The sequence below is a fragment of the Pleuronectes platessa genome, chromosome 13, assembly GCF_947347685.1.
Source record: "Pleuronectes platessa chromosome 13, fPlePla1.1, whole genome shotgun sequence".
Taxonomy (NCBI): Eukaryota; Metazoa; Chordata; class Actinopteri; order Pleuronectiformes; family Pleuronectidae; genus Pleuronectes; species Pleuronectes platessa.
The window spans coordinates 10,417,551-10,444,550 of NC_070638.1; the positions used below are offsets into that span (position 1 = coordinate 10,417,551).

Consider the following 27,000-nt stretch of genomic DNA (forward strand, 5'->3'; position numbering starts at 1 on the left):
ACAGCTTTCCTTGCTCTTGTCTGGGCGAGCAGCCGATTGAAAGCTGTCTGGGTGAAATCTTAAAAAAAAAAAAACGTTGTTTAAACACATATTAATAAGAATATACGCTGTAAATGGTTCTTAGTGCACTTCTTCATCATTCACTCGGAGTCTCCGAGCTCAGCCAAAGGAGTTAATTTGCGCGGCTGACGTCAGGAATACCTCACCAGCCAGAGCGCGGCCCACTGGCGGCGGTGGGCAGGCTGCTGCGGCTGCTGAAGAGGATATGAGGAGCAGCCGCGGAGGAAGAGGACTCCAGTCCGACCTTGTCTGGCTCACGGTCCCGCGCACGGTTTGTGCGTAAAAACGCTGCTAAAACAGTTGGCGGCGTTTTAACGCCCCTTCAGGCGCGCACAACTCCGGCCTTCATTCATGTCCTTCTGGGTTTTTTAACCACTTCTGGGTAACGTGCACCGGAGAGCCACACTATACTCCAGCCCTCTTCCGCATATTGGATTTCTGTGCTGAGAGAAGGTCGCCCGTGTCCCTCCAAGGAACCGGGAAAGGAAGATTGCTGCTTCCACGGACTCAGTCCATTTTTGACTTTTTAAAACGTTTGCTGTACAGTTTTAATCAAAGGATTTCCTCAACTCTTGAAGCGTTTTTTTGCCTACTGGCGGGGATTACTCGCTTGCATCGCTTGCATTTGAATTTGTGGAATCGGATTTCGGGACAGGCTTGTGCGTAAGGAGCAGTGCACATTCGATCATAATGCATTTGATTTAGGACACCATCTGTCTACACGAAGTGACCAAATTAAGCCGGGATGGCGAGCGAGAGTAATCGTTATATTGTGGAAAAGTACATCTGCCATAAACTCTCCAAGAGGGGCTTCGAGTGGGGGTTCGATGATGTCCGGGACGAGGATGAAGCGGATAACGGGTCGATAGTTGCCCCTCCGCCGACTTTGGTGCGCCGGTGCCGCGAAGCCAGCACCGGGCCCGACAACCAGAGCCTCCCCAGCCTGTTCAGACGGCTCCCGCAGTCCGAGCCGCACGATGCCATCCACCGGGTCCTGCGGGAGGCTGGGGACGAACTTGAGAGACTGTACCAGCCGGACTTCACGGAGATGTCGCGGCAGCTCTACCTCACCTCCAACACGGCGCAGAGGCGGTTCGCCGAGGTGATCGACGAGCTGTTCCGGGACGGGGTGAACTGGGGCCGGATTATCGCCTTCTTCGAGTTCGGGGGCACCGTGTGCGTGGAGTGCGCGGCCCGGGAGGAGATGACATCGCAGGTGGAGAACATCGCGGAGTGGATGACAGAGTATTTGAATGGACCTCTAAACAGCTGGATTAAAGACAACGGGGGATGGGTAGGTGGATTCCCATGTAGCTGCAGTTCTGGTGCCACGGTGGCGCAAAAGTGCTCCTTCGCTCTTTTCGCTTTTAATCAGTGAATTTCCGCTGCGTGCGTGTGTGTGTGTGAGATCAGCACGTGCCTTCTACTTGGGTTAAATGTCACACAACGTTTAAAACCACGTCCGGTGGTGAGCATTAATACAAATCCAGCTCGAGATGTGTCCATTACGCACGACAAGCGCTAGGGAGCGATCGAGATGGACGGCCTTACTCAGGAGGCTGATCCGATTGGACGTTCGCGGTGGCTGTTTAACTCGTTTGGCCAATCAGGGAGCGTGCTCTGTCACACCTCCCGACGCTGTATTGGGAAAGCCCGCCCTGTCCAGTGGATCGCCAGCAGCAGACGTCAGGGAGAGCGCAGGGTAAAGATCCAGGAGAAAATCCATTTCACAAAACCAGTATTTTCCTGTGGCACAGTAGAGAAAAGTCATTTTCATTCTCTGAGGCCTCATGTGCTGTGGAGCTCTGCTGCAGCAGGGTGTATGTGACGCAACGAGTCATAATCCCAGCAGAAGGGAAGAGGCCAGACACATGTCAGCAAAGAGAAAACTATTGAATTAATGTGCTCAGGCCTCTGGGAATGGCCGGTCAGGGTTGAGCTCACACAAGCTTCAGGTAGGAACGAGGAAAGGCATCTATCGAAAACACTTCCTGCACAGAGGCACAGAGAGGAATCCATTTCTGTTTCTATGACTTCTTTGCTCCCCGGCAGCTGTTAATCCAATCTGCCATGAATTAGCCTCTAATTAGCAGTGATGCTCTTAATGAGAGCATAACATTTGTGCTGCTTGGTTATTATAGCTGGAAGCTATCAGATTTGGAGATGTAGGGATGGGGGGGACGGTCATCAATGATTCATATTGAACATATCTTCTCAAAGGGAAGGACCGTTTAACATTCCCCTTGAGTGTGCCTTGCCCCTGGAGGTGGCAGGTTGTGGCACATATCAAAGGCAGCCACAGAGGGGGGAGCCCTCCAGGAACACAGGGCCCTCATCCCCACAGCCCCGTGTGTTTAACATGCACTCCTCCGTGCATTCAGGTTGGAACTCTTTTGTCTGCCTTTTTTCCCCCAGACCTGTGCCTTGAAGCTGCCACAGGCCGGCCTGCTCTGTCTCTGGAGCCTGTGCCCACTGCAAGATAATGTAGGTCATCATCATCGTCGTCTGTGTTTTCCATCCGGGCGGAGAGGGCTGTGTCTCTGCTGCTCTGCATCCACTGGAGAGCGAAAGCACAGTCTTTTTTTAATCCAAAGGATTATTTAGGATTATTTGAAAACATATGTCTCCAGTTTGGGTCACTTTGGTGGAGATCTGCTCTCAACAGCTCAAAAGCCACATCCAAGTGAAGTGGGCTAAAACGAGGCTCCAAAACAGTTTAATACAGTGCACTCTAATCAGCCTAAACGTTTTAGAGCTCCAGGATCAGACACTGTTGTTGATTTAGATGTTCATATGAATGCCTTCATTATTGTGGGGAATTTCCTAACGTGTGTGTTTGTGTTGTTACCTGACCTTTAATAACTGACACTGCAGGCACAGAGCTTTGTCTGCGCTCTGGACTGGGTTTGTGTTCTGAGTATCCTCTTTTTCATGGACTCGTTGGCTGGATTTTGAAATATAATGAAGTCATTCAGCGAGTGCCAAATAGAGGTAGTTTTCTCCTTATTCAAAGCTGCGCTTGGACAGAAAGTTTGGTTTTCTACTGACAACTTTGCGAGGTTTTCTTAGTGTAGTTGGTTGATTCATTTGACTTCTTCCTGAGTTCTGAATCCACATAACTCACAGGTTGGAGATATTTCCCTTGAGTGATCTCGGGGCTGCGGGCAGAGAAGCTTTGATTAACAGTGAATCTTTTTTATTCACCCATTCTTGTATCTTTCTTGCCTTTTACACAATAATATTAGGATCAGCCAATCAAACACTCCTTGTGTATCAGTTTTTGATGGTAGAATGCACACCCCCATGCAGCTGCGGAAAAAAACTGAGGACACGACCTCAGTGTCATCTGTTATAGCCTGGAATGGCTTGAACAATGGCCGCCACTGCTTGGAAATAATGTGGCAAACAAGCTGTTTTATTGTGAAAGTCTCGAGTGGATTGCAATGAAGCAACCGTGCCACGTTTCTAAATCCAAGTCGCTCATCATGGACTTGCCTGAGGGACTTGTGCATCCATGTTGGGGTCACACTTATAATGGCTCGTTTCCTTCATTTCATCCATTAACTGCAGGTAAATGCAAGTAAATGAATTAGAATAAAGCACATTTCATTTTTCTGTCCCTGCACTGTTGACCAAAACAAGAAACACTTTCTTTTGGTGGTGTTGACATAGCTTCCCAACGTTCACAATGTTGAACAAACATGGTTGCGACAGGTTGTGTTTATGGTCGCTCATGCTATCCGTTGTGTTATTGCTCAGGGGGGAATCCTGTGTTTTCCACCACTCTTGAAACAAAGGTGGGAGCTAATCAACCCATTACTGGCATTTTGACATGTTAGAGTGGTTTGGAAACAGGTTTCTATCAGCCACCCTCTGTTTCCTGTTGTTTCTGAGACAATTTGAGCCTGAAACAGTAGCGCCCACTAATCATTGTTGAGTCTAGGCATCCCCAGTGAGTCAAATATAGTTTTAGTTAAATACAGCTATCTGCTCATTCAAAATAACAATGCACTTACTGTATTTGCAAAATCCAAAGCTCAGGGTGAAATTGCAGCCATTCCGCACTGATTGCTTCCCTCGCTCCAGGGGGTGAAACACTGTTCCCTCACGCTCGGTTCTAAACTCAACCTTTGTGGTGACAGAAATGGCTCACATCAGGGGACGATTGCATCGAGGCCACAGTCTCACCCACATGAGGTGCACAAATGTGTTTATTTACTGGGGCTGGCAGTAAATAAAAAATGATTGAACAAAGTGGCAGGCGGCGGTCAACTCCTGAAATTACATGCTTGACCTCTGTTATATTTACTGCCAGAGGGGGCAGCACAGAGCAAAATGCCTAAATGTGTTGTGGAGTAAAAGCAACAGTTTCACAACTTTGGAAAGTTAAGTGAGAGCAGCTTCAGAAACTGATTCCTGTTTTTTCATCTCCACGTTTTTTTTAAAGTCATGCTGTAGAGATGCAAATGTCTGTCAGTAAGTTGGTGTGTCTACCTCAGTGGTTTGGACTTAAATATCTCAACAACTATAGTTATGACATTTTGATGGTCCCCAGAGGATGAACCATAATGAGTCTGGTTATCCCATGACTTTTTCTCTACAGTCACAATGAAATTACGAATTGTAGTTTTCAGTTAATCTCAAAAAACTATTGGATATGGAATTTTGTTAAGACATTGACGGTCCCCAGAGGATGAATCTTACTCAGTTTGGTGGTCCCACAACTTTGTTTCTAGTGTCACAAGGAGGTTACCAATTGTGGTATTTAGTTCATCTCAATGACTTTTGGATATTAAGTGTTGTTCAGAAATTGATGGAGCCCAGAGGATGAATCGTATAGAGTTTGGTGATCCAATGATTTTTCCTCTAGTGTCACAATGAGTTTACAAATTTTGATTGTTATTGTGAAATATCTCAATTATTGGATGGATTGCCATGAAATTTGCTTCACACGTTGACAGGCCCCTCAGGATGAACTGTAATAACTGTGGAGAACAACTGGGTTTTCATTTAGCGCCAGCATCAGGTCAAAATGTCCAAATGTCTAATTCCTCAGTTTATTAATAACCACGTGAAGACACATTTTCAACTGTCTTAGCTGTTAGTTCTGACGCGTGCCAACAAGCAAGCGCTAACATGCAAAACCTTGGGTGGTGAACATAGCTGACATGGTACTTACTTAACACCAGGATGTGAGCATTGTCATTTTGAGCAGGCAATCACACAGACGCAAACTTTTAACTCGGTCGTCTCGTTTTCGTGTCTTGTTTTCATCCTGTAGGAGCTGAGGGGCGTAAAAGCCCTTTTTTTGCCTCAAACAGCAGGATCAGGTGTCTGAGGAATGCTGCTAACCAGGTGGCCTATTTCTCTGTGTGTCTCACAGGTGTGTGTGTGTTTCAGGACAGGACAATGCTAGTTGGCTTGGTTTGGGTCCAACCAGTGGGGGATTCCCCGAGCACAATCTGCCCATCAACGGGTGGGACCTGCATGCTGCTACGGTGTTGCGGGCGTCTGGCTGCACCCCTCTACTCCCTTGTTGCGGCTGAGTGGATCTAGTTCAGCGAGGAAGTCATTAATCTCCATATAGGTGACATGTCGGCGAGGAAGAGAGGAAAGAAAAAACAAAAACAAACTGAATTATAAAGGAAGCACATACAGCCCATCATGGAAGAGTTAAAGGGTTCTCACTTACATTCAATTTGCGTCCTCTTGATTCTAATTCTTTATCTTTAGCAAGTCAGCCACTCACTGTTGCCCCATTCAGGTGTTTCCCTTGGCTGTCAACATACAAAAACAAGCCTCCATTGGTAATGGCGGGAATGCTACATTTGAGGAGTTGTGCTCGGTAATAAGCTCTATAAGTCATGGTCGATCCAAGTAGAAACCTTCTCTTTTCACTCTGCACGTTACAGTCCATCTCTTCATTTATGTTCTTTATCAGTCCAACCTCACAACCCAGACTGTGGGACCAGCTCTGATGTCGTGTTCCCAGCAATCACACAGAGGAACGATTACTCATGCAAATAGCATTCAGGGGTTTTCACTCCCAACCATCATTTCCAAACGGAGAAATAACGACATCATTTCAGCCGCTGCAAGAGTAGAAAACTCTGCAGCTGAGGCCGAGTTTGGAGATTTCAATGCCAATGTTGTCTCTTGATGTGGACTCCGCGGCTCTGTAATAGAGACAAAGGGGCTTAGTGTGGCGAGAAGCAGCCAAGGTTTCCCCCCTGTACTGTACCCCTTTTGCTGCGCAGGCCCCAGTCGCTCACCATCTGCCACCGTGTTTACACCCGTCAGCCCGGCAAACTGTAATGGCAGAAACATTTCCTACAGACACGGGCAGCTCTGGGCTGTACGTTCCTGAATCAATCTGACATTAATGCTGTCTTTAAGGAGCAGCCCAGGAGAGATCTGGAGTCTCGCTGCTATCTGGCTCTCTGAGTGTTTGGAATACTTAAGGAAGAATGTCTAAGCCTCTTTAGGAGGTGTGGTGAGAATAACAATAAAAAGGCTCCTTCAGTCAGTTCTACTGCTGAGGTGTATCTGCCTAAAATAAACTAATGGTTGACTTTTAGGCATATATAAGGATCTCATTTTACCTTTATCTTCACCTTTACATTGAAAAAGATATATATTATCCGATCTTTATATTCATGCCGGATATATACAGGAGTTTTGGGGCACAATTTACTGAAAAACCTGCTACATGTGATGTTACCACCAGCGGCGATGCAGCAGGTACGCAAAGAACCTAGGACCCCGAGCTGATGGGGCTGGGGGGCCCCAAAAAACTCCTGATTATGTTCCTCCTCAATAACGAATTTCGTTAGAGCTATAGTCTGTGACTGCTATATACAGGAAACTGCAACCACACTACCAAAGCCAAAAACGTTGTACTTTATGCAGTTTGCTGGAAGACTAGAACGTCTAAAGGAGCGAGTATGATGTTTTGGGGATTAATGTGTTTCTTTTTTGGGGAGGGTTGTTTTGTTTTAATAGTCCCTTCTGCCCAGGGCCCGTAAATTCCCTTCAAACACACCTGGTTACCACATCTTTTTGTTCCTATTCTCACCGAAAATAATTGTCTTTGAGAAACAGCAAGTCTGGCTCTGCATCATTACTTTACAGACTTTTACTGCGTACAACAACAAACCAAAGCTTTTGTGGCAGCTGGACACTTTGCCATCAATTATTAATTCAGCTATTTATTCGAAATGTGAGCCGCGATTCTTTTATTTTCTGACAGTGAAATCGAGTTGATCTTCAAACTGCAGACATGCTGTCGTTCTTAATCACAGAAACACGGCATCTCTTCAAAACTAAAACAAAGAGAATATGTTTTTGTTCTCATTCTCTTCACTGGAACATGAGGTCAGACCTGCACTCTCAGATCTTTTCAACTCGACGTGACACTTGCCTCTATGTCATGTTTACCATTCCATGCGAGCCATTAACGTGCCAGAAAATGAGCACCTTCGCTGTGTATGGGAAGCAGTCATTTAAAGGGATAGTTCACCCAAAGAGGAAAATTCACTCATAAAGTAAGAGGGGTTTGAGTCCAATAACCACTTTTGGAGTTCCAGGGTTAAAAAGTGTTTAAGCCAAATCCAACACAATTTAAGTACATTGTGACTACTTTGTCAAACGTATAAAAACAACAGAAATATAACTCAAAACCATGTTTTTAGCCTAAATGTCTGCTCTTACGAAAAACAGGGAGTAAATGATGCAGTTTTTAGTAGAATTTGAATATCAGGGCTTCCGGACACTTGGATGTTACCACAGGAGCAGTACGGAGGCGTTTTATATGTTTTTTTTCTATTGATTTTGTACGTTTGAAGAAGGAGTTGTCCCCATTTACTTACTATTGGATTTGGCTGAAACACTGTTTACCCCTGAAACTTCAAACTGTTTTGTGGACTCAAATGCTTCACCCACCCCTCCATCGGCAGAATGCTGTGTAGATAATTAGTGAATTTTTTATTTTTGTGTGAACTTTCCCTTTAACGTGATTAGCAGAGTTATACAGTTTCAGTTTCTGGAACGTAACTCTGGGGCTTTGCAGGCGCTCTGCCGGTTTTCCACGGCCTCGCTTCCCCCCCCCTCGAGACGCTCCACCCCATCCTGTGTTCTTATTTCTGGGCCTCCTCAGGAGAGCCGGAGGAATGTCTGCTGGGGGAACTGCCACTGTAAATAAATAATGGAGATGACCTGGGTGTTTCTTTCCTGAGCGGAGGGCGTGTGCGATTTGGTTCTTTTGTTGGACAGGCTATCATGTCAGCTGAGCGCGCTCCATTCAGGAACTGAACTGTAGTCGGCCGGCGTGCTGACGTGTGCGTGTGGTTTTTGTTTTGTTTATTATGACTCTCTCTTCAGGCTGCTGGAGCCAATGTGTGTAGCCTGCAGACTGGTATTTGTGGCTTCAGCCATATGTTTTTGTTTTTTTTTGATTATTTTTGCTTAAATCAGCATCACCTCAACCTGCTGTCTTCCTGTTTCATAAGAGACACTGAGCTGTTTAAAAGCACCACTATCCCGGGCAGAACACTCACTGATGAATAATAAATGGAGGAGATAAACTCGGACACTAAATGGATGCCCCTCCAGTAGAATCTCAAAGGCTGTCTGAGCTCCCGCCAGGAGCTTACCTCTCTCTAGTTCCCTTCTTTATTCTCATCTCCTTCTGTCTGCTCCTCCCAGCACCATAAACACTCATTTATAAACACGCACGTGCCGGGCCTCTTCACAAACAACACGCTAATACCCAGAGACATGGCCTCCAGTGTCAGGTAACACCCCGGATCCCTGAAAAATGCAGGGACACGTGAGAGGCCTCTAAATATAGTAGTGTTACCATCACTGCTCCCATGTGGTCCTTTAATTGTCATGTTACTCGTAAATCCCCGGCCTGTTCGCCTCTGTGCGATCACGACACTTATCGTAAACCCGCTGCTGCTCTCCATGGAAAAGAACCGAAGCGTTTGAGATGGCAGATAAAAGAGTTTTCCACCTTTCCTGTCATGGTGGGAGCTGGATAATGAGGAGCCCACTGAGACACCAGTTGACTTTGCCATAGGGCCCACCCTTGTAAGCAGCTCTATATCAATATAGGGCAAGGTTAAACGGTTCCTCCCATTGTCTAGCTTCTGTGGATATTTTTGGGACAAACCCCCCCAAAAGGTTTCTATTTTTACGATTTAATATTCTCAATTAGTTTCCAGAGAAACAATGGCTAGTGCTGTTTAAAATGCAAAGATGATGTCTTATTTCTGCCTGGTTCATGAAGGGAAAGCATTGTTAATGGAGAGTATAACCTAAATATTAAATCCTGCAAAATAAGATTATATAAAATGTACCCAAAATTGATTGACAGTTTCTTCTGAAAACGTTTCCAGCCAAAGAAATGTCCCAGTAACCGCAGAGGTTTGTGTTTAGTACCAGTGGCATTTGATGATTGTTTTCAATGCTGATAACAAATACATGTTTATTATTACTATTAGGATTCTGGTACAAGACTCAGCAGTAGCTAGATATTGTAAAGCAGTAATGCTTGGTTGGGTGTCATTCATTTGTTCTCATTTGTCCAGCATCCAGTCAAATACTATTCACTCTGCTTTGGTCTCCACCAAGAAAAAATATCTTAATCTTGAGCCGTTAAATCAGTCCAGTATGTTCACTCTGTGTTTAAGGCAGTTGTCTGTCAGCTGTTTGATTCCGGCGAGGTAGCATAGATTGGGTTTTTGAGCTTTTTTGCTTTGTTGCTTGATGCATCTTAAAATGATGCCAGTGACGATGAAGCAAAACCAAAACAATGAACTGAAAAATGCTAAAATACTCGGTACTGCTGAGGGAACCTTCAGCAGATTCAAGTGTTAACTCTCTATTATCATTAATACAAGTCTCAGCTTTAGCAAAACACTGTTATTCCATTAACTTAGTGAGTTATTTGATTGAGCTGTCGCTTTTCAAGGTTTTGAAAGTTTATGAATGTACGCACACAGGCGAGCAAACACAAAAGCGGATGTCCTGGTGCAAATCAATTATTTGCCGTCCACAAAATGGCTGTGTACACACCCGCGCACATGCACACACACATCCACTGTGGCACAACAGTGTGTACACACAGAAGTGGATGTGGTAGTGTGAATCAATAATGCTGTGTTGTCACAGGGTGACATGTGAGCCATGGCAGGGAGCAGATGGCCCCGGGGTCCCAAGCTTCCTGTTAGCGGTGCGCACACACTTGAACAAATGCACACACATGCACACCAACACACACACAAGCACCATCTCCCCTGGGATTTCCCAGTGCAACTAGCCACAGCACTGGCCATTAACAAACAGCATGCCATTATTGGCTCTTCTCTGAAATGCTGAGTACATGCCCTCCCAAAACCTGACAACAGCCAGATAATGGTAAATAGATTTCAGTGCCTGGTCCGTGGAGGTCTGGGGTAAATAACTCTCCGCACCCCTCCTGCAACCAATGTGATATTTGGGCAGCGCAGCAAACGTCCCACAGGAAATCGGATCTGTTTCAGTCGACGCTGTGAGTGAGGTCAGCCGTTGCTCGGATATCACTTTGACTATGTTGTATTGATTGAGCGTTTCCGATGGGGCTGTGTCGGTATCTCCCAGCAAAGACTCAATTAACCCAGTGAACCGGTGGCTGTGTGTGCAGGTGAAAGAAAGACCCCGACAAGATCATTTTCTCACGCTGCCAACTTTCACCTGATTGCAAAAAAAAGAGCAATACACTCCGATTGTGAGATAAAAGCTTTGCACAGTACGTTGATGCGCTTATGTGGTAGGAAGCCGTGGCAGCGAGGATGATCGGCTTCAGTGGTGAAGACATCTTGTCACTGTACCAGATAACCCCTGATGCTTTCTGGGAAATCCTACTGCTACACTGACCTACCTCCGGCAGGAATATCCCAGCAGCACCGTGCCGCTGTTATACGAGTCTACTACGAACGCCGCCTTCAATTGGTTATTCAACTCTCAAATGATGACAGATACTTCAAAGGCAATGGGGAGAGTTGGAAAAAGGAGAACTGACAGTGATTCCTTTTCTTCTTAGGTGTTTTATTTATCATTTTTTGGTATTTTTTGACAGTACAGTGATTAATGTCTGTGTATGTTCTCAGAAGGCATCAGTTTTTGATTTCCCCCCCCCCTTTCTCATTATTACGATGCCTGGATTCAGTTATGTCAGGCGCCCCTTTGCTTTATAGAGAAGCGTTAACTCTGTGACCTGTCTAGACGAGGCTCGTGTCTGCAAATGTAACCGCACGTAGTTTAATCAACTCTGCTAATTGACCTGTAAAGTGCTTCATTTATCTTTCACACTTTATGAACACTCATGGTTGTAAAAGAAAAAGCGAGAGAGTCCAATAACTATGCGTGTTCTCTCCATTTAATCTACAGAATTTCATTAAACCATTGTGGAAAAAAAGAGCTTTGATTGTCACTGTGTCAAATTATCAGCTGGCTGGTTCAAACTCATCCTCTGAAGCCACCCAGTCTATCAGGGTGAGGCAGCCAGACTCCTTGACCTTCGATATTCTCATTAATACGAGTCCACATTCCTGCACTCCGGGGAGGAGATGGGTTGGAAAAATATTCCTGGATGAAATGGCTTAACTTCACAAGCAGTCTTTGATCAGGAGGTGAGGCTAACAGGGTTGTAGAGGAGGAGTGCATGGAGAGGAGGCTTGTAAAGCCATAAACACACAGTCCATACCCTCTGACCGCCACATGTACCGCAGCCAGGTCCAGGCTGGCAAGGTGATAGTCAGGGGAAAAAAGTAATTATGGTCTCCACCGCCAAGGTTGAAAGACCAAAGCAAAACAAACGTAGCTAGTAGATAAAGAGGGTTTGATCTCATTGGAGTTCATGCTGTTAAGTAAAGTGGGCGTAGATTAGCTCACTCCACAGAAATTTACAGAGCAAACATAGTTCAAGTCTCCTGTTCAAGTCATCTGACTCAACAATCATCTGATTCTCAGCTGATCCACCTCCTGACTAGAAAGCAGAGGAAAGAGCACACCGGCGTTAAGTAGCACAAGAATAAATAAAGAAGGAACATTTCAAACACGCCCTGGTTCATATATGAGTAAATGTCTTCCTGCATACAGATTAGTTAAGATAAACTTTATAGATCCCAGGCCAGGTAGATTCATTCATTACAGCAACAAATACGTATATATAATATCACTGTAGCATTCTTTACCAAGATGGATGATAGATAGATTATGGATAGACAGATAGTAGGTGTGAATTCACAATAAAATACAATATGAAAATAAAAATGGCCTGTTAATTTATCTACAGTATAAAAGTCTTTATTTTATAAACTCTCATCTTCCATTCACATGGCATCAATGTTATTTGACAACAGACTCTGAATGTAACTAATGACATTTTCCATGGATTATTCCGAGGAGACAATGCTTTAAAAAAACTCTATTAGGAACTGACGTGTTCCTTATTAGCTTTCTGCACATTTAACACCAGACCCACGATGTCACAATAGGCAACTTATTATCATTCCACATGTAGGCTCTGTTTCCCTTTGGTCTGTGTGCTCAGACTGGGAAGGTCACACAGCTTAGCGTGAGCCAACCTGCACAGATAATTCAAACAATCCTACTTTTTAAAAAGCGTACAGCTCAGCGCAGCCTCTCCAAGGTCCCTGTGAGGACAGGGAGTAGAAGTAACACCCACCTCAGCTCTGAGCCACCGAATGAAGCTTCATTATCATTCATCTATGTTTGAGATGGGTGTAGTTCTAGTTATTTTATTACATAATGTAAGTGTGTGCGTTTAAGCCGTGTTCCTTATGCGGATGACTTATCTCAGGCTTCATTCCTCCTCACATCAGGCCTCTCTGGTGTGCACAGTGCAGTTGTTTGTTACCACACATCAATGCATTCCTCTCATTCCTTTCCCCCTCAGCCTGGATGAAAATCAGCTGGTTGCCTGAGAGAGGTCATTGAACTTTCCCCCAGTATTCCCAGTCTGAAAGGAGGGGGAAGGAGAGGGGGGGGATGTCTGTGCAGAGAACGTCTTGTGCTCATTCTGTGATTTGGAAAGATGCGGCTGTGGTTATCGGCTTAGGCTTTTTTTCTGTCGGAAGTTGAAATGTGCGAAGAATAATGATCTCGTTCCCTCCCTCCTGTTTCTAAATGACCTCACTCTCCATGCAGGATACGGGATGTTTGGTCACGCATTTCACAATTTTCAGCTCTCAGCCTGTGGTTTAAGCTGCTTTCCTTCCCATATTGAGTTTTGCTTTGTCTTCCCACATGTTTTTCGCATGATGCAAATATGAAAACCAGAGCCGGTGGAAGTTTTCAGATCGTTTTGCTTGGGTAAAAGTCATAGTATAACAGCATTCAAAACCTTAAAAAAGTGCTATGTCAAAATCTACTTTATTATTATGATTATTAGTAGTAAAAGTATTAGCCTTTATTTAACCAGTTTAGTCTCTTTCAAAAGGGAAGCCTTTTAAGAGTTGATTATATAAAACACTAACACAGATGATCTGGACTTTAACATGATAATGTTAGCGTGAACAAGTTTATATATATATATCAGAAACTACCTAAGAATCAATAACAGTCAGGCTCTATTAAAAGTAAAATATTTCTCTCTACAGTGTTGTAGAGTAGAAGAAATACATAACTGTACAGTATTTAAGTAAATGTACTTTCCAGCACTGGCAGCAGATACCTTCACTGTGACTGTATGGAAAATGTGCAGCTCCTCTGTTCCCTACTTTCAAGCGTCTTCCTGAGGGAGCTAGCTGCGCCTCAAACAGACGATTGTTTTCTCCGACATTATCGGACATCTGAGATCCTCAATCTGCTCAGCTCGCCCTCTGTGGCCTCTCTCATTCACGTGGGCACATGGAGAACATAGCTCAACCTGAGAGGCCACGTGTAAACCGCTCCTAAAGTGCCTAAAGTGACAAGCTTTTCATTTATCTGCCGAATTTACAAGTTGTCTCCCGTATGAACGAGGAGACTACACGAGAGGCGCTGGCCCCTCTAGCTTTGATATCCAGATACGTTCTCCACCGCCAACATGTTTAATTCTCTGTCGGATGATGTTACACTCGACTTGTTTGGCAGTGCTTCTGCTTCTTGTAACTTGGGATGTCATCAAAAGCAAAATCACAACATTGCCGGGAAAGAAAACCTGGCCTTTTGTCACGGTTTCGTGTTCTTTCACTGGAGGCGAAGATTTAGGAGTCGCTTAATGGTTCAAAACAAATACAAATCTCTTAGTTACAGTGCCTAACCCTCCCCCCCACCCCACCCTTCCTTTCTCCACAGCGGCATTTGTATGACTACATGTTTGGCCTGCATCAGTCTTTCCCTAGTTACCCACACAGACTGATTCAACCGTTCTTGGCTCTACCACAGAGAAGCCATAGTCCCAACCTAGACAGTGATGTCATCCCCACAGTGTCCGGCACAGGAAGTGACTTCACACAAACTGAACAGAAGCCTGTTTCTGAACATCGGGGTTGTGTAATTCTGTTACGCAAGAGCTGGAAAGGAGGAAAAAAGCTCAGATTCAAGCCGCACAAAAGCACAAGTGCGGCGACGCTGAATGCTTCATTTCAAGAAAAATCCCAAAGCAGATGACATCATGAGTTCAGATGAATTAGTACGCTGCACATGGCGTTCCCACACTTCCCGCTCTTTACCCCATAAACAGTGGTCCTTCAGATACAGCAGCCTATTAGCAGCGTGGCTGTGGCTCAGATGGTGGTTGTGTGGTCTCAAGGTCTTAGGGGGCTGAGCGGTGACTTTTAAGGCTGGAGGCACCGTGCCGCCCCTGTCACAGGAAATGAACCTCTCCCATGGGCTGTGTCTGTCACAGGAGAGGCAACAGGCCACTCGGGAGTCCGCTGGTTCCCACGCTCTCTATCAGCGTCTTGTTTTATCTGAACCAAACCACCGGAGCAGTCCAGCGACGGGGGCCTCACATGCTCCATTGTTTCACCACAAATAAGTGATGTTTTAGTTCCTGTCCACAGCAGTAGACCGCTGATTTACCGCACTTTAAAATGTGAAAGTTTAATGATTACCTTAACTTTAGTGAATGGGAAACTGGCCTTGCCTCTTTGTCCGTGGAATTCTTCTGCATGTTTTGAATGCCTCAGTTAGTTTCCTCCACCAAGTGGCTCTTTGTACGAGCAACAAAACAACCCAGGACGGAGGGTTTCACTCAGCCATCCCAGAGAAAAGCACCGCAGCTTTCTCTGGCTCTCACGATGCTTACATGGTTTTTTTTTTTAAGCCACAACAACACGTCATCAGAGCAGCCGATGCACCATGCGTGGTTTCCTTGGAGACAAAAGGTAGATTTATTAGACACCAACATTGCAGACTTCCTGTGCTTTTCTCGAAAAACCACTCAAGCCAGGTTTAATGCACTCCAAACACATCGGCCTCCACACGTGTGAGCAGTGACTCAGCGGCCCCTTTTCCAGTCCCTGCTCTTGCACGTCACCAGTGGCCTTTTAAACAGGAGAGAGTTGTTTTTATTAAAGTGGGCCGGCCTGCAGCAGAGGAAGAGATGAGACCCTCTTGATATTGAGTCGTATCACAGCAGCTGCAGCTTTCTGCCCGGCTCGACTCTTGTCACTTCCTCCCCCGGATGGGTTCGGCGCAGACGTCTTTTGAGCTGCATTGTATCTATTTCAGGAAGCCATTGTGCCAAGTGGTGGTAATTGTAAAGGATCTGGGATGAATGCTGGAGGTTGAAATGGGTTTCAAGGTCAAAACCATCGGAGAGGATTGTTTTAAAGAATAAAAGAGGTTGTCTGATTTATTGTGAGAGAGTGGGACTGTGTCTCTGTAGCTTTCCCTTTGCTCTGATGTCTCTTCTCTCTGCGCGGGCATGTGACTGATTGTAAATGACTCTCTCTGAGCATGGGGAAGGTGTGAAGAGGTCCCGAGGCACCCAGGAGAGCTGGAGGAGAGGGAGGTGACAGGAGAGCAAAGCCCCCACTCTGCATCCCTCGCTCCCCTGTGCCCGCAAGGTCACCCAGTCCCTCATTGCACGTTGGATCAAAGCTGGTCAATAAAAATCAGCGGGCTCGACGAGAACAAACGGCCTGCGAGGATCAGACAACTGCTCAGTGAAGGGTAGGCGAATAGATCGGGGGATGTTCGCCAGCTCGAAATCTCTCTGCACTCCAAGAAAAACCTCCGAAAAACTACAAGCGTCTGCACAAATTGGACGGTTTGACTCCAGTGGTTCTCGTCCTTCTGCTGCCTCCTTAATGGGATGAAAAAGAAAACAAGTTTACTGAAGCATTATTCATCTCCTAAGAAACCAAAGTCTCATGTGTAAAGATATAGTCCTCATTTATCTGGTGGTTTAGACGATAAATAATGGAGACAATAATAAAAAAGCACAGAGAGTCATGAGGAGTGTGGGTGATTCACTGGCGATCACGTTTCATGTTCCAGCGGAGCAGGCCCACTCCCACAGGGGAGCGTGTTGTTTTGTAAACACACAAACGCTGCCGCTGACGCAAATTTGAATATTTATGAAGCTTTGGGTTAAAGCATCCGACGTCAAGATTGTTTCTCCCTTCACACTGGAGTCCGGTGTAATGACTGTTGGAAGCAAACCAGTGTGAAACCTGAGTCTTCAATGAAGTTCTGGAGGAGGAAAATGAAAACGGTTTCCCTGTTTCCTTGGTTTGATGTCGAGACTCTCCTTTTGATTCTTTTTATTTCCAGACAGACTGAGGTTTCTTCCGAGTTACCATCTTGTCTGGCTGTTAATAAGCTGGTAGTTGTGAGGCTACTTGTGGAACCAGATATTAAAAACCTTTTGTGCTTAATTCCATTACTCTTATTAAATTGTAAGTATCTTGTTTAATGACAGTTTGGGGCTTTAGTGTGGAGAATTGTTTTTCAGAAGTGGTTCAATGTGTCCTCAGCAGTGTTGTAGCTCTCTGCTTAATTTAAGACACATTATGACATTGATTATCCTACACTGGTCTAGAACTGATTTTATAAATCATTTTCGTGATGGATTTTCCTGCTGATTATTTTTTGAGATTTAGAGAAAATAGTTTAGTCGAAACATGTTAGAAAATAGTGAAACATTTCCCTGAGAATTTCCCAGAGCCTGTGTTGAAAAATGATAAAATGCTGTTTCATTGGGGGATGAGCTTCATTTCGTAGCTGGTAACAATAACTTCTCTCAAGAACAAATTCAACACAGATTCTTTTTTCTTAACTGTGTTTATTTGCTCAGCTTCAGAAAGAGCCACGCTAGCTATGGCCCCGTTTGGACCAGTCTGGATGCTAAGCTAATGCTAACCAGCTGTTGGTGGTCACTTTGTATTCAACAGATGAGCGAGGTTTCGATTCTCTCCTCTTGAATCTGCACCAGAGACATTTACATGCAGAATGTCGATAATGCAAAACAGCGCACGAATAATTACCTATTGATCGACCAATCGCTGAATTGACTAATTGTTTGACCTCTGTGAGGATGTCTTAGGTCAACGATGCGACATAGACATTTAATATATCTTTGATCGTCTGATCTACTCAAAGTTTGTTTGTTGATTGGGACTCATTTCCAGATATTAACAACCTTCCCTCGGCTGTGAGGTCGGTGTTTCAAGGTGTTGCAGTATTGTCGCAGATTCGTGAAGGGCTCGGGCTCCTCAGCTCCGAGCTGTGTGCTGGTGCTGACGCAGGGGGATTCACCGGGTAATGAGTATTGCAACAAACTCCCCCGTCATCTCCTTTTTGCCAGTCCGGTCGATGGATGACAGTCTCAGTCCCCTGACTTGATCGAACCTGACCTTGCTGCCAGACGAGCGCTCTGCTTCCTGCCACCCTTTGTGTGTGGAGAGAGTTGTTATATATTTTCTTTCTGCCTGTGTGGGCAATGGTACATAGAATACCCATATGCACACATGAAAGAGGGATATTTAAGTGTGGCCCATACTACGATCAAAACAGATAGATTACAAAGGACATTCATGCCTTTCTTGCGCTTTTTAAAAATCTCCCATTACTTCCCTGTGGCTCCTGAAATGGGAGTTTAGTTTGACTTTAATTAGCTGCGGAGAAATCTGCGAGAGGCTCATTAGAAAATCAAAGAGCAGCAGCGTATGCAATATTGTAAGTGTGTTACTGTTTCAATGCTTAAGAAATAAACAGAGCGTGGGGAGCAGCTCGGTTCAGAGGTGGAGAAAGCAGCAAAGCCACAACAGGCACTTTAATTACAAGTTGAACTTTAACCCACATCCCCTTTCTCTCTGTCCCAGTCTGCCCGCAATTACCCGTGGAAACGTCCCACAGCGGAGACGACTGCCTAATCATTTTTCTGTTTTGGCAAAGCGCTGCTTGGGGTTTTTAACGGAGCTGTAGCCAAGTGCACGAGATGACTCATTATCCTGCACACAAGCCCAGGGTTTACCCGGAGGAATCTGCCCAATGGTTGCTAGGCCCATTTCCTGGTCACATATGGCCATCGAAGGAGGACGACAGGGCAGAATCCCTTTGTGCGCGCGAGAGAGACACCCAGAGGTCTAAATCATGGGAAAAACAAATCAGAGGTCGAGGACAGGCCCTCTCCTGCTGGTGGGAAAAGCAAATCATGTGTGAAGTTTCCAGCCTGGGTAACAATGACGCTCGGGCAGCAAAGTCGCCACCCCATGGCTGAGTACAGGATCCTCTCAAGTCCTCGCTGCTCAGTCTGACGCCTTCACTCCTGTATGTGTCTCTCCCAGGGATTCATTGTGTGTCGTAAAAAACAAAACAAAAAAAATGGAAAGGGAGTGTGTAAACCTGGCTGGGCCCTTTCCCACTGGATTCATGGCTTCTGTGGGGCAGCTGTGACCTTTTAAAAGCCATTGATCCAAAAAGTGAATACTGTAGAGAGCTGCAGCCCCGACTTTATTTCCCAGATGCACACCTGCTGCTGGCGGCAGATGGTTTGCTGCAGGGCAAAGATGAGTTTTTTTGGAGGATTATAGTTGTCTTTTGTTGACGTGATGAATGCAGATGTTTTGTCCTTTACTGTCCCGGTCCACCTTCTGTGTCCTCCTGCACCAGCTGCTGACTGTTATTGTCCTCATTTTCCCTCAGAGGCTTTCATTTTCATTATGGGTAGTCAATAGAGACGGAGACAGAGGAGACAGGAATGTGAGAACAGAAAGTGCCAGGGTTTGTTTTTCACACTGCTCACAGCACCGCTCGCTAACGTGTGGGTGAAAAGGTTCCAGGAGCTGAAATGGAGCATGCCTCAGTCTCATGATATCCACCTGACACCCGTCCTCCCCTCCCGCCTTGCTCTATTTCCCAGCCCTCCCCTGAGTCAGTCTGGAGTTATTACCATCCGTGTCCTTGTGGGATTCTTTCAAACATCCATCACCGCTCTTACGAACCTCTTACTGTAATTGGCCCACTTTTTTTGTTTCAGACTTAAACAGATGATAATCTATGCCGACTGTCTGGGACACACCGAGGACACGCTTCATGACTTTGTCATTTAGCCGAGCACGCGCCGGAAGTGGTCGGCCATATTAACCCGATGCAGGACCTGGTGGCCGTTTCATGTAACTGCCTCAATAAACTGTACATTTTCCAGACGTAGGGGAAAAAATTGATAAAGTCGAGAGGTCTCATCTGGAGGTCTGACTAAAGAGCTTGTTCTATGATTGGTACCTGAATCCAGTCGGCCAGAGGGGGGAGGTAATCATCAGTGATAGACAGGGCTCGGGTCAGGCCAAACTAATATGGTAGTTCGAAACCTGCCTGTTTGGAATGGGCTGTATGCTTTACCTTTGTTAGTGCTGGTTGCAGCTTCTCCCTGCAGTAATTGAGCCGCGCCAAGTAACGACCTGCTGCCGGACTCAGTCCACAGAACCCGGAGGCTGCACCACCTCTGCTGCACAAAGAGCTGTTCACCTCTTTATCCAGAGTTCAGTGAAGCTCGACTTAGAACACAGAACCCTGAACTGGAGAATCAGTTCACTGGTTGCCTGAGTACTCAAAGTTACCCAAACACATACCAAGTGAGATAAGGCTGATAAGATGAATGGTTCTTGAGATATGTGAGCCTCATACCTACAGACAGGGACTTCTGGAATTGCTCGATAGATTATTAGATAGATTTTCCGTGGCCTGTTAGCATTGTCTCCAAGAACACATCAGCATTTAGCTCTGGTACAGCCTCACAGTGTCTCATGTCTTAGCCCTGGATAATTAAAACCGCTCAGCTGCAACAAAGGAAATGCCGTGTGGTTCAAGCTATTTCCAGCTGATTTAAGAGAGCAGTGTGTTTTGACACCAGAGGGTCTAAAGCGGGAAGAAACTGCTGATCCTTCCTCCTCTGTGTCACCGACTGGCCCCCAACCTCAAGAATGCCGCAGGACGGGAAGGGAGGCGAGGGGGAAACAGGAAATACTTTTGTCTCCCTCGCTGCACTCTGGAATGGATGTCTCCTTTTTTAGTCCTGTGTGGGCTTTTTGTTTGATGAAAGGAAATCGTACGTTAGAAAATGACAATTAATGGAAAGGGGAGTATCATGACCCAGTTCTGTTTGGATCAAGGTCGAATGAAATGTGTGTTTTCTAGTGAGACGCACACAAAACGTAATCACAGAAGATAACCTGAGTTAAAGCAGACGGATTAAAGTAGAATAATATGATAATAAGTTCCCATGGGGACTGACACAGTAATGTTGTAGGGAAATAAACACAACTATTCACCGTTGTTCACAGATGAAGTTACAAGCAAGAACTCAAAAGACCAAATGAGCTACAGCCTCAGCACGCTGCTATTGATATTCAATCGGAAACGTGTGTCACTGGAGGACACTCTGTAGCTCGATTTGAGATAATCTACTTGTGTGCGTGTGTGTATGTGGTTGGATGTGGGGGGGGCTGGAGGCTTAGCACCGTGACTTCCTGTCCAGCTGTTCCTGCTGTCACCTCTTAAGAGCGGATGTCTGTATTTCCTCGTCTAAGACACGCAGCTAAATGCAGCCCGGGCCTCGCTCGCGCTTTCTCGGTCTTAAAATAAAAACTCCTGCGAGCAGCAGAAATCATTCATGTTACTCAGAGGGTCCGGGCTACATTAATATATTTATGCTTGAGTGCTGCGGCGCTCGTGCACTTGCAAAAAAAAAAAGTAAAATCAGTTGACGTACAGTTGCCAAAGGGCTCTTTGTGATTCCCAGGCTTGTTTACAGTGTGTTTCTGGGCGTGCAGCGTCTGAGGTCGTGCGTAGGAGCGCGTGAGGGACGATAAACAGAGGACGGCTGGATGGATGTAGCAGCCTGGGTGTAATAACACTATTTACATCTTAATGGATCAGTGGGCCTTTCTGGGTTTTTTCTCCGGGTGCTCCAGCTCCCTCCCACTCGTGCAGATTGGGGAATGGAAAACTGGAGACACTAAATTGACTGTAGGTGTGAATGGGAGAGTGAATGGTTTTTTGTTTCTGCAATACGCTGGGGAAAGTGCTAAGAAAAGCGCTTTATAATTAAACCTCATCAATAATGGTTGGATGTATAGATCAGATTAGAAAAAATGTGCAGATAGTTTGTGGTGTTAGACTTCTCTCAGATGTACTTTCATTTTAAATCCATACATTTTGACTTTCGCGGAATAATGTTTCTGTTACGCCAAATTATGAACAGGCCTGACTTTGAACACTTTCTCTTGAAAAAACTCCCCCCCCCCACATCTCTATAAAAACTGCTCCCTGGGAGGTCTGTGAATTATCCGGAGTGAAGAGGAAACCGCCTCTGGAAAGAGTTGCTGCTGTTGAGGGTTGAATATTTTAAACATAATTCTTAAACATAATTTTTTAGTGCTAAGGGCAAGACTCTATTCACCCCAACTCTACTGGGAGTGGAGAAATCTGAACTATTTCATTAAGCCAACCAGAACCATCTTTCTTGCGCAGATAAAAAGTCAAGTCAAATTATTCTTATAATTTGTGGGATCCAAATTATTAAAGCAATAATTAATTGATTTATACGAGCAGGTTCTGTCTGTGGAGCCAAGTGCAGATACGTTATCGCATCGTCGTTCAAGATGACATACAGTATCAACCACTAACCAGAAGGTCAGTGGTTCAATTCCCAGCTGATTCCACATTTCAAAGTGTCCTTGGACGAGATACTGTTCCCCTAACTGCCCCGTGGCTGTGCAGTGTATGAATGTGTCTTGTACTGGAGCCACACATTTGCACAGGCGGACATGTTGTGTAGCCTATTTTTAAGTCAGTCTTGCATTGGCCTTTCTGTGAATATTAAACTGCTGCTGAAAATGATCCATGCAAATGTACTATCTGCTCCTGTTTGAAGTAGCATTCACTGAAAGCTACAGAGTTGCCACATGCTTTAGAAAATTCATGAGATCTTTGAAATGAATTTAATCACATTTAAATCAACCGTGCATTTAGACGTGTTGTGCGATAGACGTGCCAGACTTATCTGTCGTGGCATTTTCTAGTCGACTGCACCCATCAGATAACTGACTGAGGTAAACACATCTTCTGTGACAGCCCAATTAAGTGTCTGAATCCCTCCTCTGTTTCGCAGGAGGCCTTCGTGGAGCTGTACGACCGGCACGGGGACTCCGTCTTCAGCTGCTCCTGGCCCTCCATCAAGACGGTCTTCGGCCTGGCGGCGCTCGGGGCGGCCGGCCTCACCATCGGAGCCTACATGACGCAGAAGTGAACGAGCCCCGCGCTCGACTCTATTCCTCGGCATCCTCGCTCCTCTTCCTCGTGCCTCTCCTTCTTTTTGAAAAATCCCTTTTTTTAAAAGACTCCTCCTGACCCCTCAGAGACAACCTTCAGACTCTCCCCAACCCGGCTCTCTTCAAAGGCCTTCCCTCGGAGAACTCCCTCCTCCTCAGACCCCTGCACGTCAAAACAGACACGCATCAAAACAACTGAAGGAGCCTGATGCACGGCCCATACAGAGCGAATGACGTCTAGAAAAGAGTACAGCTTAGATGTAATCACACTAAGCTGGCCCACAACTGAGGAGAGAGGAGGGATCAGTCGCATTTCTATCGTTCTTCTGTTTTTGTTTTGTTCTGCCTGCTTCTGTACTAGTTATAGCATGAACGTTGAGTGTTAGTGTAGACGCTGCATGTGTCAGAGAGCTCTGTTTGAAGGCTGTGATGAACGGCGTGCAGGGACGACCAAGATGATAATGATGGCGTCCCCCCCCCCCCCTTGCCGGAGAGGACGCAGCCTCAAAACCGCCCCCCCCCCTGCTTGTTAGGACGAAGAACCCTGTTTGAACTGTGGACTCCAGTTTGCCCCCTACAGCCGTCCTTCAAAGGACTTCCTCCACAGAACAGCTGCTCAGAATCCATAATGGAAACATCTCGCTAGAACCCAGCACGGTGTGTGTGCATGCGAGTGTGAGTGTGCATGTGTGTGCGAGTGTGTGTGTTTGTGTGCAGCTTTAGCTCTGTGGACAGCTCCAGTGAACACTGTACACACTGCACCATTATACTCTCCCTGGGCGGGACAGTGGAGGACTTTTTTTTTCCAAAGCTCCTTGTTTGCTATTTTTATGTTAATTCAGAATTCTTGCATCACACTAAACCCCAGCAGAGAAAGAGGGTTTTATTCAAGGAGAGGAGAAACCTGTCAGAGCAGCCTGTCGGTGCAGAGAAATGACACATACTGCAAGAAATGATGAGCACAGCACAAAACAGCGAGGTAGACGGGAAATAAACATTGCATTTTGGATTTTAAAACGAGAAGAGTGCACTCCTCAAGAGAAGTCAGTGTCAACACTCCTCTGCTAAATCATTCCCCCTCAAAATCCCCCCAAAGCGCCCTCGCTGTCGGAACCCAGCCACCCTGAAAAAGCCGTCAGTTCTTTTGTATTTTCTACCTCTGTTGCAGTTTTCTTCCTCCTTTCACTCGGTCCATCCGGGTTTCAGAGACACGACCCGGCCAACATGTGTCCTACAGCTGCTGAGGCCCCACGGAAACTCTGTCTTCACGCTAAAGAATCCACTCGGACGTGGACTGAGGAAACCTCGCTCGGCCACTGTGGGTTCAGCTCGAAGGCGGCTTGTCCCGAGCGGCTGGGACCTGAGAGGTCACCTCTCTGCAGATTCATCCACTCATTGATTTGTTCCTCTCAGCCTGATATTTGATTTCATCGAGGTTTGTCTTTAAAGTTGGATAGAAACGTTCCGGGGCTCACACACAATGTTTTATTGTGAACAGTCGTCGGTTATGGAAAAGTGGTTTTTCCATTTTTATTTCAACTTCTTTGTTGCATGGTTGAAAGATGATGTCTTCACACAATGAATATTATGTGTAACCATATTTATAACAGAGTAGGTTAGAGGATAACAAATAACAACAAAGAAGTTGAGTTTTCTATTTATTGAGAGGTACCAGATCAGACTTTTAACTTTCTTTGGTTTTGTTTTCACTTGTTTGTTTTTTCTATTTCTATGGAATCACACTGTAACTACATTATTTTCCTGGCTGCTATTATAACAAGAAAAAGATTAAAAAGTGAATTTCTGTGTCGTATTAATATCGGCTTAAGGCTGCTATACTGTTGATTTAAACCTTTATTTACAGCTTCAACTGCCACAAATTAACAGTATAGTTCTAGAGAGCTGGAAACCAAAGTTAACTTGTATTAATCTTTGATTTAAAAACAGAAAACAACAACAAAAAAAGAAGACAGAAAAACAAAAGTAGCTTAATGAGAATTCGCGTGGCTCCGCCGGGTTCGGTGAGGCCTCGTGATCTCTCTCTGTGGAGGGTTTGTCTAGTGTTACTGTTCTATATCAGCTAAACCTTTTGTCAACTTTGTGCTCCGGCGATAACTCAGTGCTTATCTGTAAAAAAAATGTCCACCTGCCAGACCCAAATGACTTGTCTCCGTTATCACTCTAAAAACCACCTCCAGCTCCCGGTGTGAGATATTCCAGTGACGTGTCTGTGAGAGAGGAACCGAGGCTGATTTAGGAGCAGGAATAGGAAACAGTTTAACAGCAATATACTGTAAGGTTTCTTTTTTTATATTCTCTGTGCATATATGAATGTAGGCACTATGGTTGCTGTTCTGTTTTATGTCTATAATCGCAAAACCTGTAGCACTTAAAAAAAAAGAAAGTGAATTGTGTTTCTGTTGTTTACTGCTATATCCACAATAAGCTAGTGGGATCACATTGTTCCTAATAAACCAGATTTCTCAAGCAGCTGAAGTTCATGTGGTTTCTGGGTTTTAGCTGCGCAGAGGAGATTTTGTTTCCGGGCAGGGCCGGATCAAGCTGAAGTCGTTTTTTTCCCACTGTCCTGTTACTTACGAACAACAAATATGAGACTTGTTGATTTAAGAATTGTTATTCTCTAAGCTCTGAGAACACAATGTGCCCTGGCAAGGAACAATTTTCTAAATATTTTCAATGATGTTTGGCCTTATAGGGCTGATAGGACAGGTTGTGCCTGGATTTTGGACGTGTAATTGGTGCCCCCTTATGGCCACCAATATAGAAAGATCCATTTGATGTTGGTTTGTGAACAAGATTATACAAAAACTACAGGATGGCTTACCTCCAAACTTGCAGGAAGGATGTGGTATGGGTCAGGGAAAACCCCATTCAATTGTGGTACTGATTCGGATCAGGGGAGCGTATCCAGGATAAATTGTTTCACTTTCTTCAACAATATTTTCATTCTCAGAGTAAAAATGTACAGATTGTAATGAAAAAATCTGCCATGTTTTGGGGACTGATTTTCATGAGTGTTGACCAAAATAAAAATCTGGATCTAGTAAATTTAAATGTGATTTCATAAGGGGTCTGTTGGTCCCTGACAGAGGGATGAGCTCTTCTAGATGCCCTTCTAGCTTCTATTTTTTGTTGGACATTTTCACAGTTTTCTCAGAGAATAATTCAAAGAGGTTGCTGAAACATATCAGGCACAATTAGAGGGCCAATATTTATAATAGTTTAAATATAAAAGTATTTTGGTGCAGCTCGAATGAATTTAAGGGAGCAATTTGACCTTGGTGGTGGTATGAGCTCTGGAGTCTTATATCTCTGCAGCGAGTCCCATCGAGTCAGAGAGAGAATCAGACATGTTGAGGTGTATCAGCACAGCTCTTTTGATTATCTCTTATCCATCCAGAGCTGTGAACCGTGTGTGTAAAGCCCACTTGTGTCAACGTGACAGTCTCCTTGTGAAGGACTGTGCAGAAGCAGCAGCCGCACCCCGTCAGACTTCAAAGCTGTCCCCAAACACTGCACTTGTCAGCCTCCCTCTTCTCCTCCATACGCTGCTAAACACGAGTGCGAAAACCCAAATGCCCTGCGGCCAGGTTTTTCTTCTTTTTTTTTCAACACCCCCTGCTTCTGTTCTGATCACACTTGTCTTCAAAGGCCACGGCCCCTCGCGCTGCTTGGTGGAATTTGTGAAAAGCATGATGCAGTAAAACTAATGTTGAAAGAGTGGAGTGGGTGAAGGAAAATGAGGGAAGAGGAGTAAAAAGAAAAGAGGTGGAGTGTGTGTGTGCGTTTGAATATGTCCCTGAGGAGACCCACAGCATAGGGAAGTTCATTTGGGCAGGAGCCCCCCGACGCAATCCCTGCTCTCCCTCCCCTGCTCGCCATGCATATAAAATGCATGACACGGTCTGAAGAGGAATTTTAAATCAAGCCCTCCACGTTCAAAAGAGAGTCCAGTGTGGGTGTGGGTGTGTGAAGAAAGAGGGGGAGATGGGCAGCAAGGAGAGGGGGGAGAGGAGGATGGGGGGGGGATGTTGAAGCCCTCCTGCCTTTTCTGCTGTAGGGCTACAAGGTGTAGAGGAGGCCTTCCCAGCCGTGGCCATCACAGGGGAGATTGTCTGATCAAAGCGGATTGTCTGGGGGTAAGTCTGGT

The 27,000-nt window shown here is 45.3% G+C and overlaps 1 protein-coding gene across 2 annotated transcripts; it reads left to right on the forward strand.

Moving 5' to 3' along the window:
- Positions 1–239: 239 nt before the first annotated feature.
- Positions 240–25,319, forward strand: bcl2b (BCL2 apoptosis regulator b). Of its 2 annotated transcripts, none has more exons than XM_053437254.1 (2): positions 240–1,354; positions 22,670–25,319. In XM_053437254.1, exons 1-2 carry the CDS (start codon positions 806–808, stop codon positions 22,805–22,807), a joined length of 687 nt encoding a protein of 228 aa, XP_053293229.1. In that variant the 5' UTR covers positions 240–805; the 3' UTR covers positions 22,808–25,319. The 2 variants fall into 2 exon arrangements, with proteins under 2 accessions (XP_053293229.1, XP_053293228.1); XM_053437253.1 differs by lacking the exon at positions 22,670–25,319 and adding an exon at positions 5,461–13,473.
- Positions 25,320–27,000: the final 1,681 nt, after the last annotated feature.

What these genes read in the sequence shown, in the direction of transcription:
- bcl2b (XM_053437253.1), top strand. Translation starts at nt 806, where the DNA reads ATGGCGAGCGAGAGTAATCGTTATATTGTGGAAAAGTACATCTGCCAT. An exon ending in TTAAAGACAACGGGGGATGG is followed by an intron (nt 1,355 to 5,460) that starts GTAGGTGGATTC and finishes TGTGTGTTTCAG; the next exon opens with GACAGGACAATGCTAGTTGG.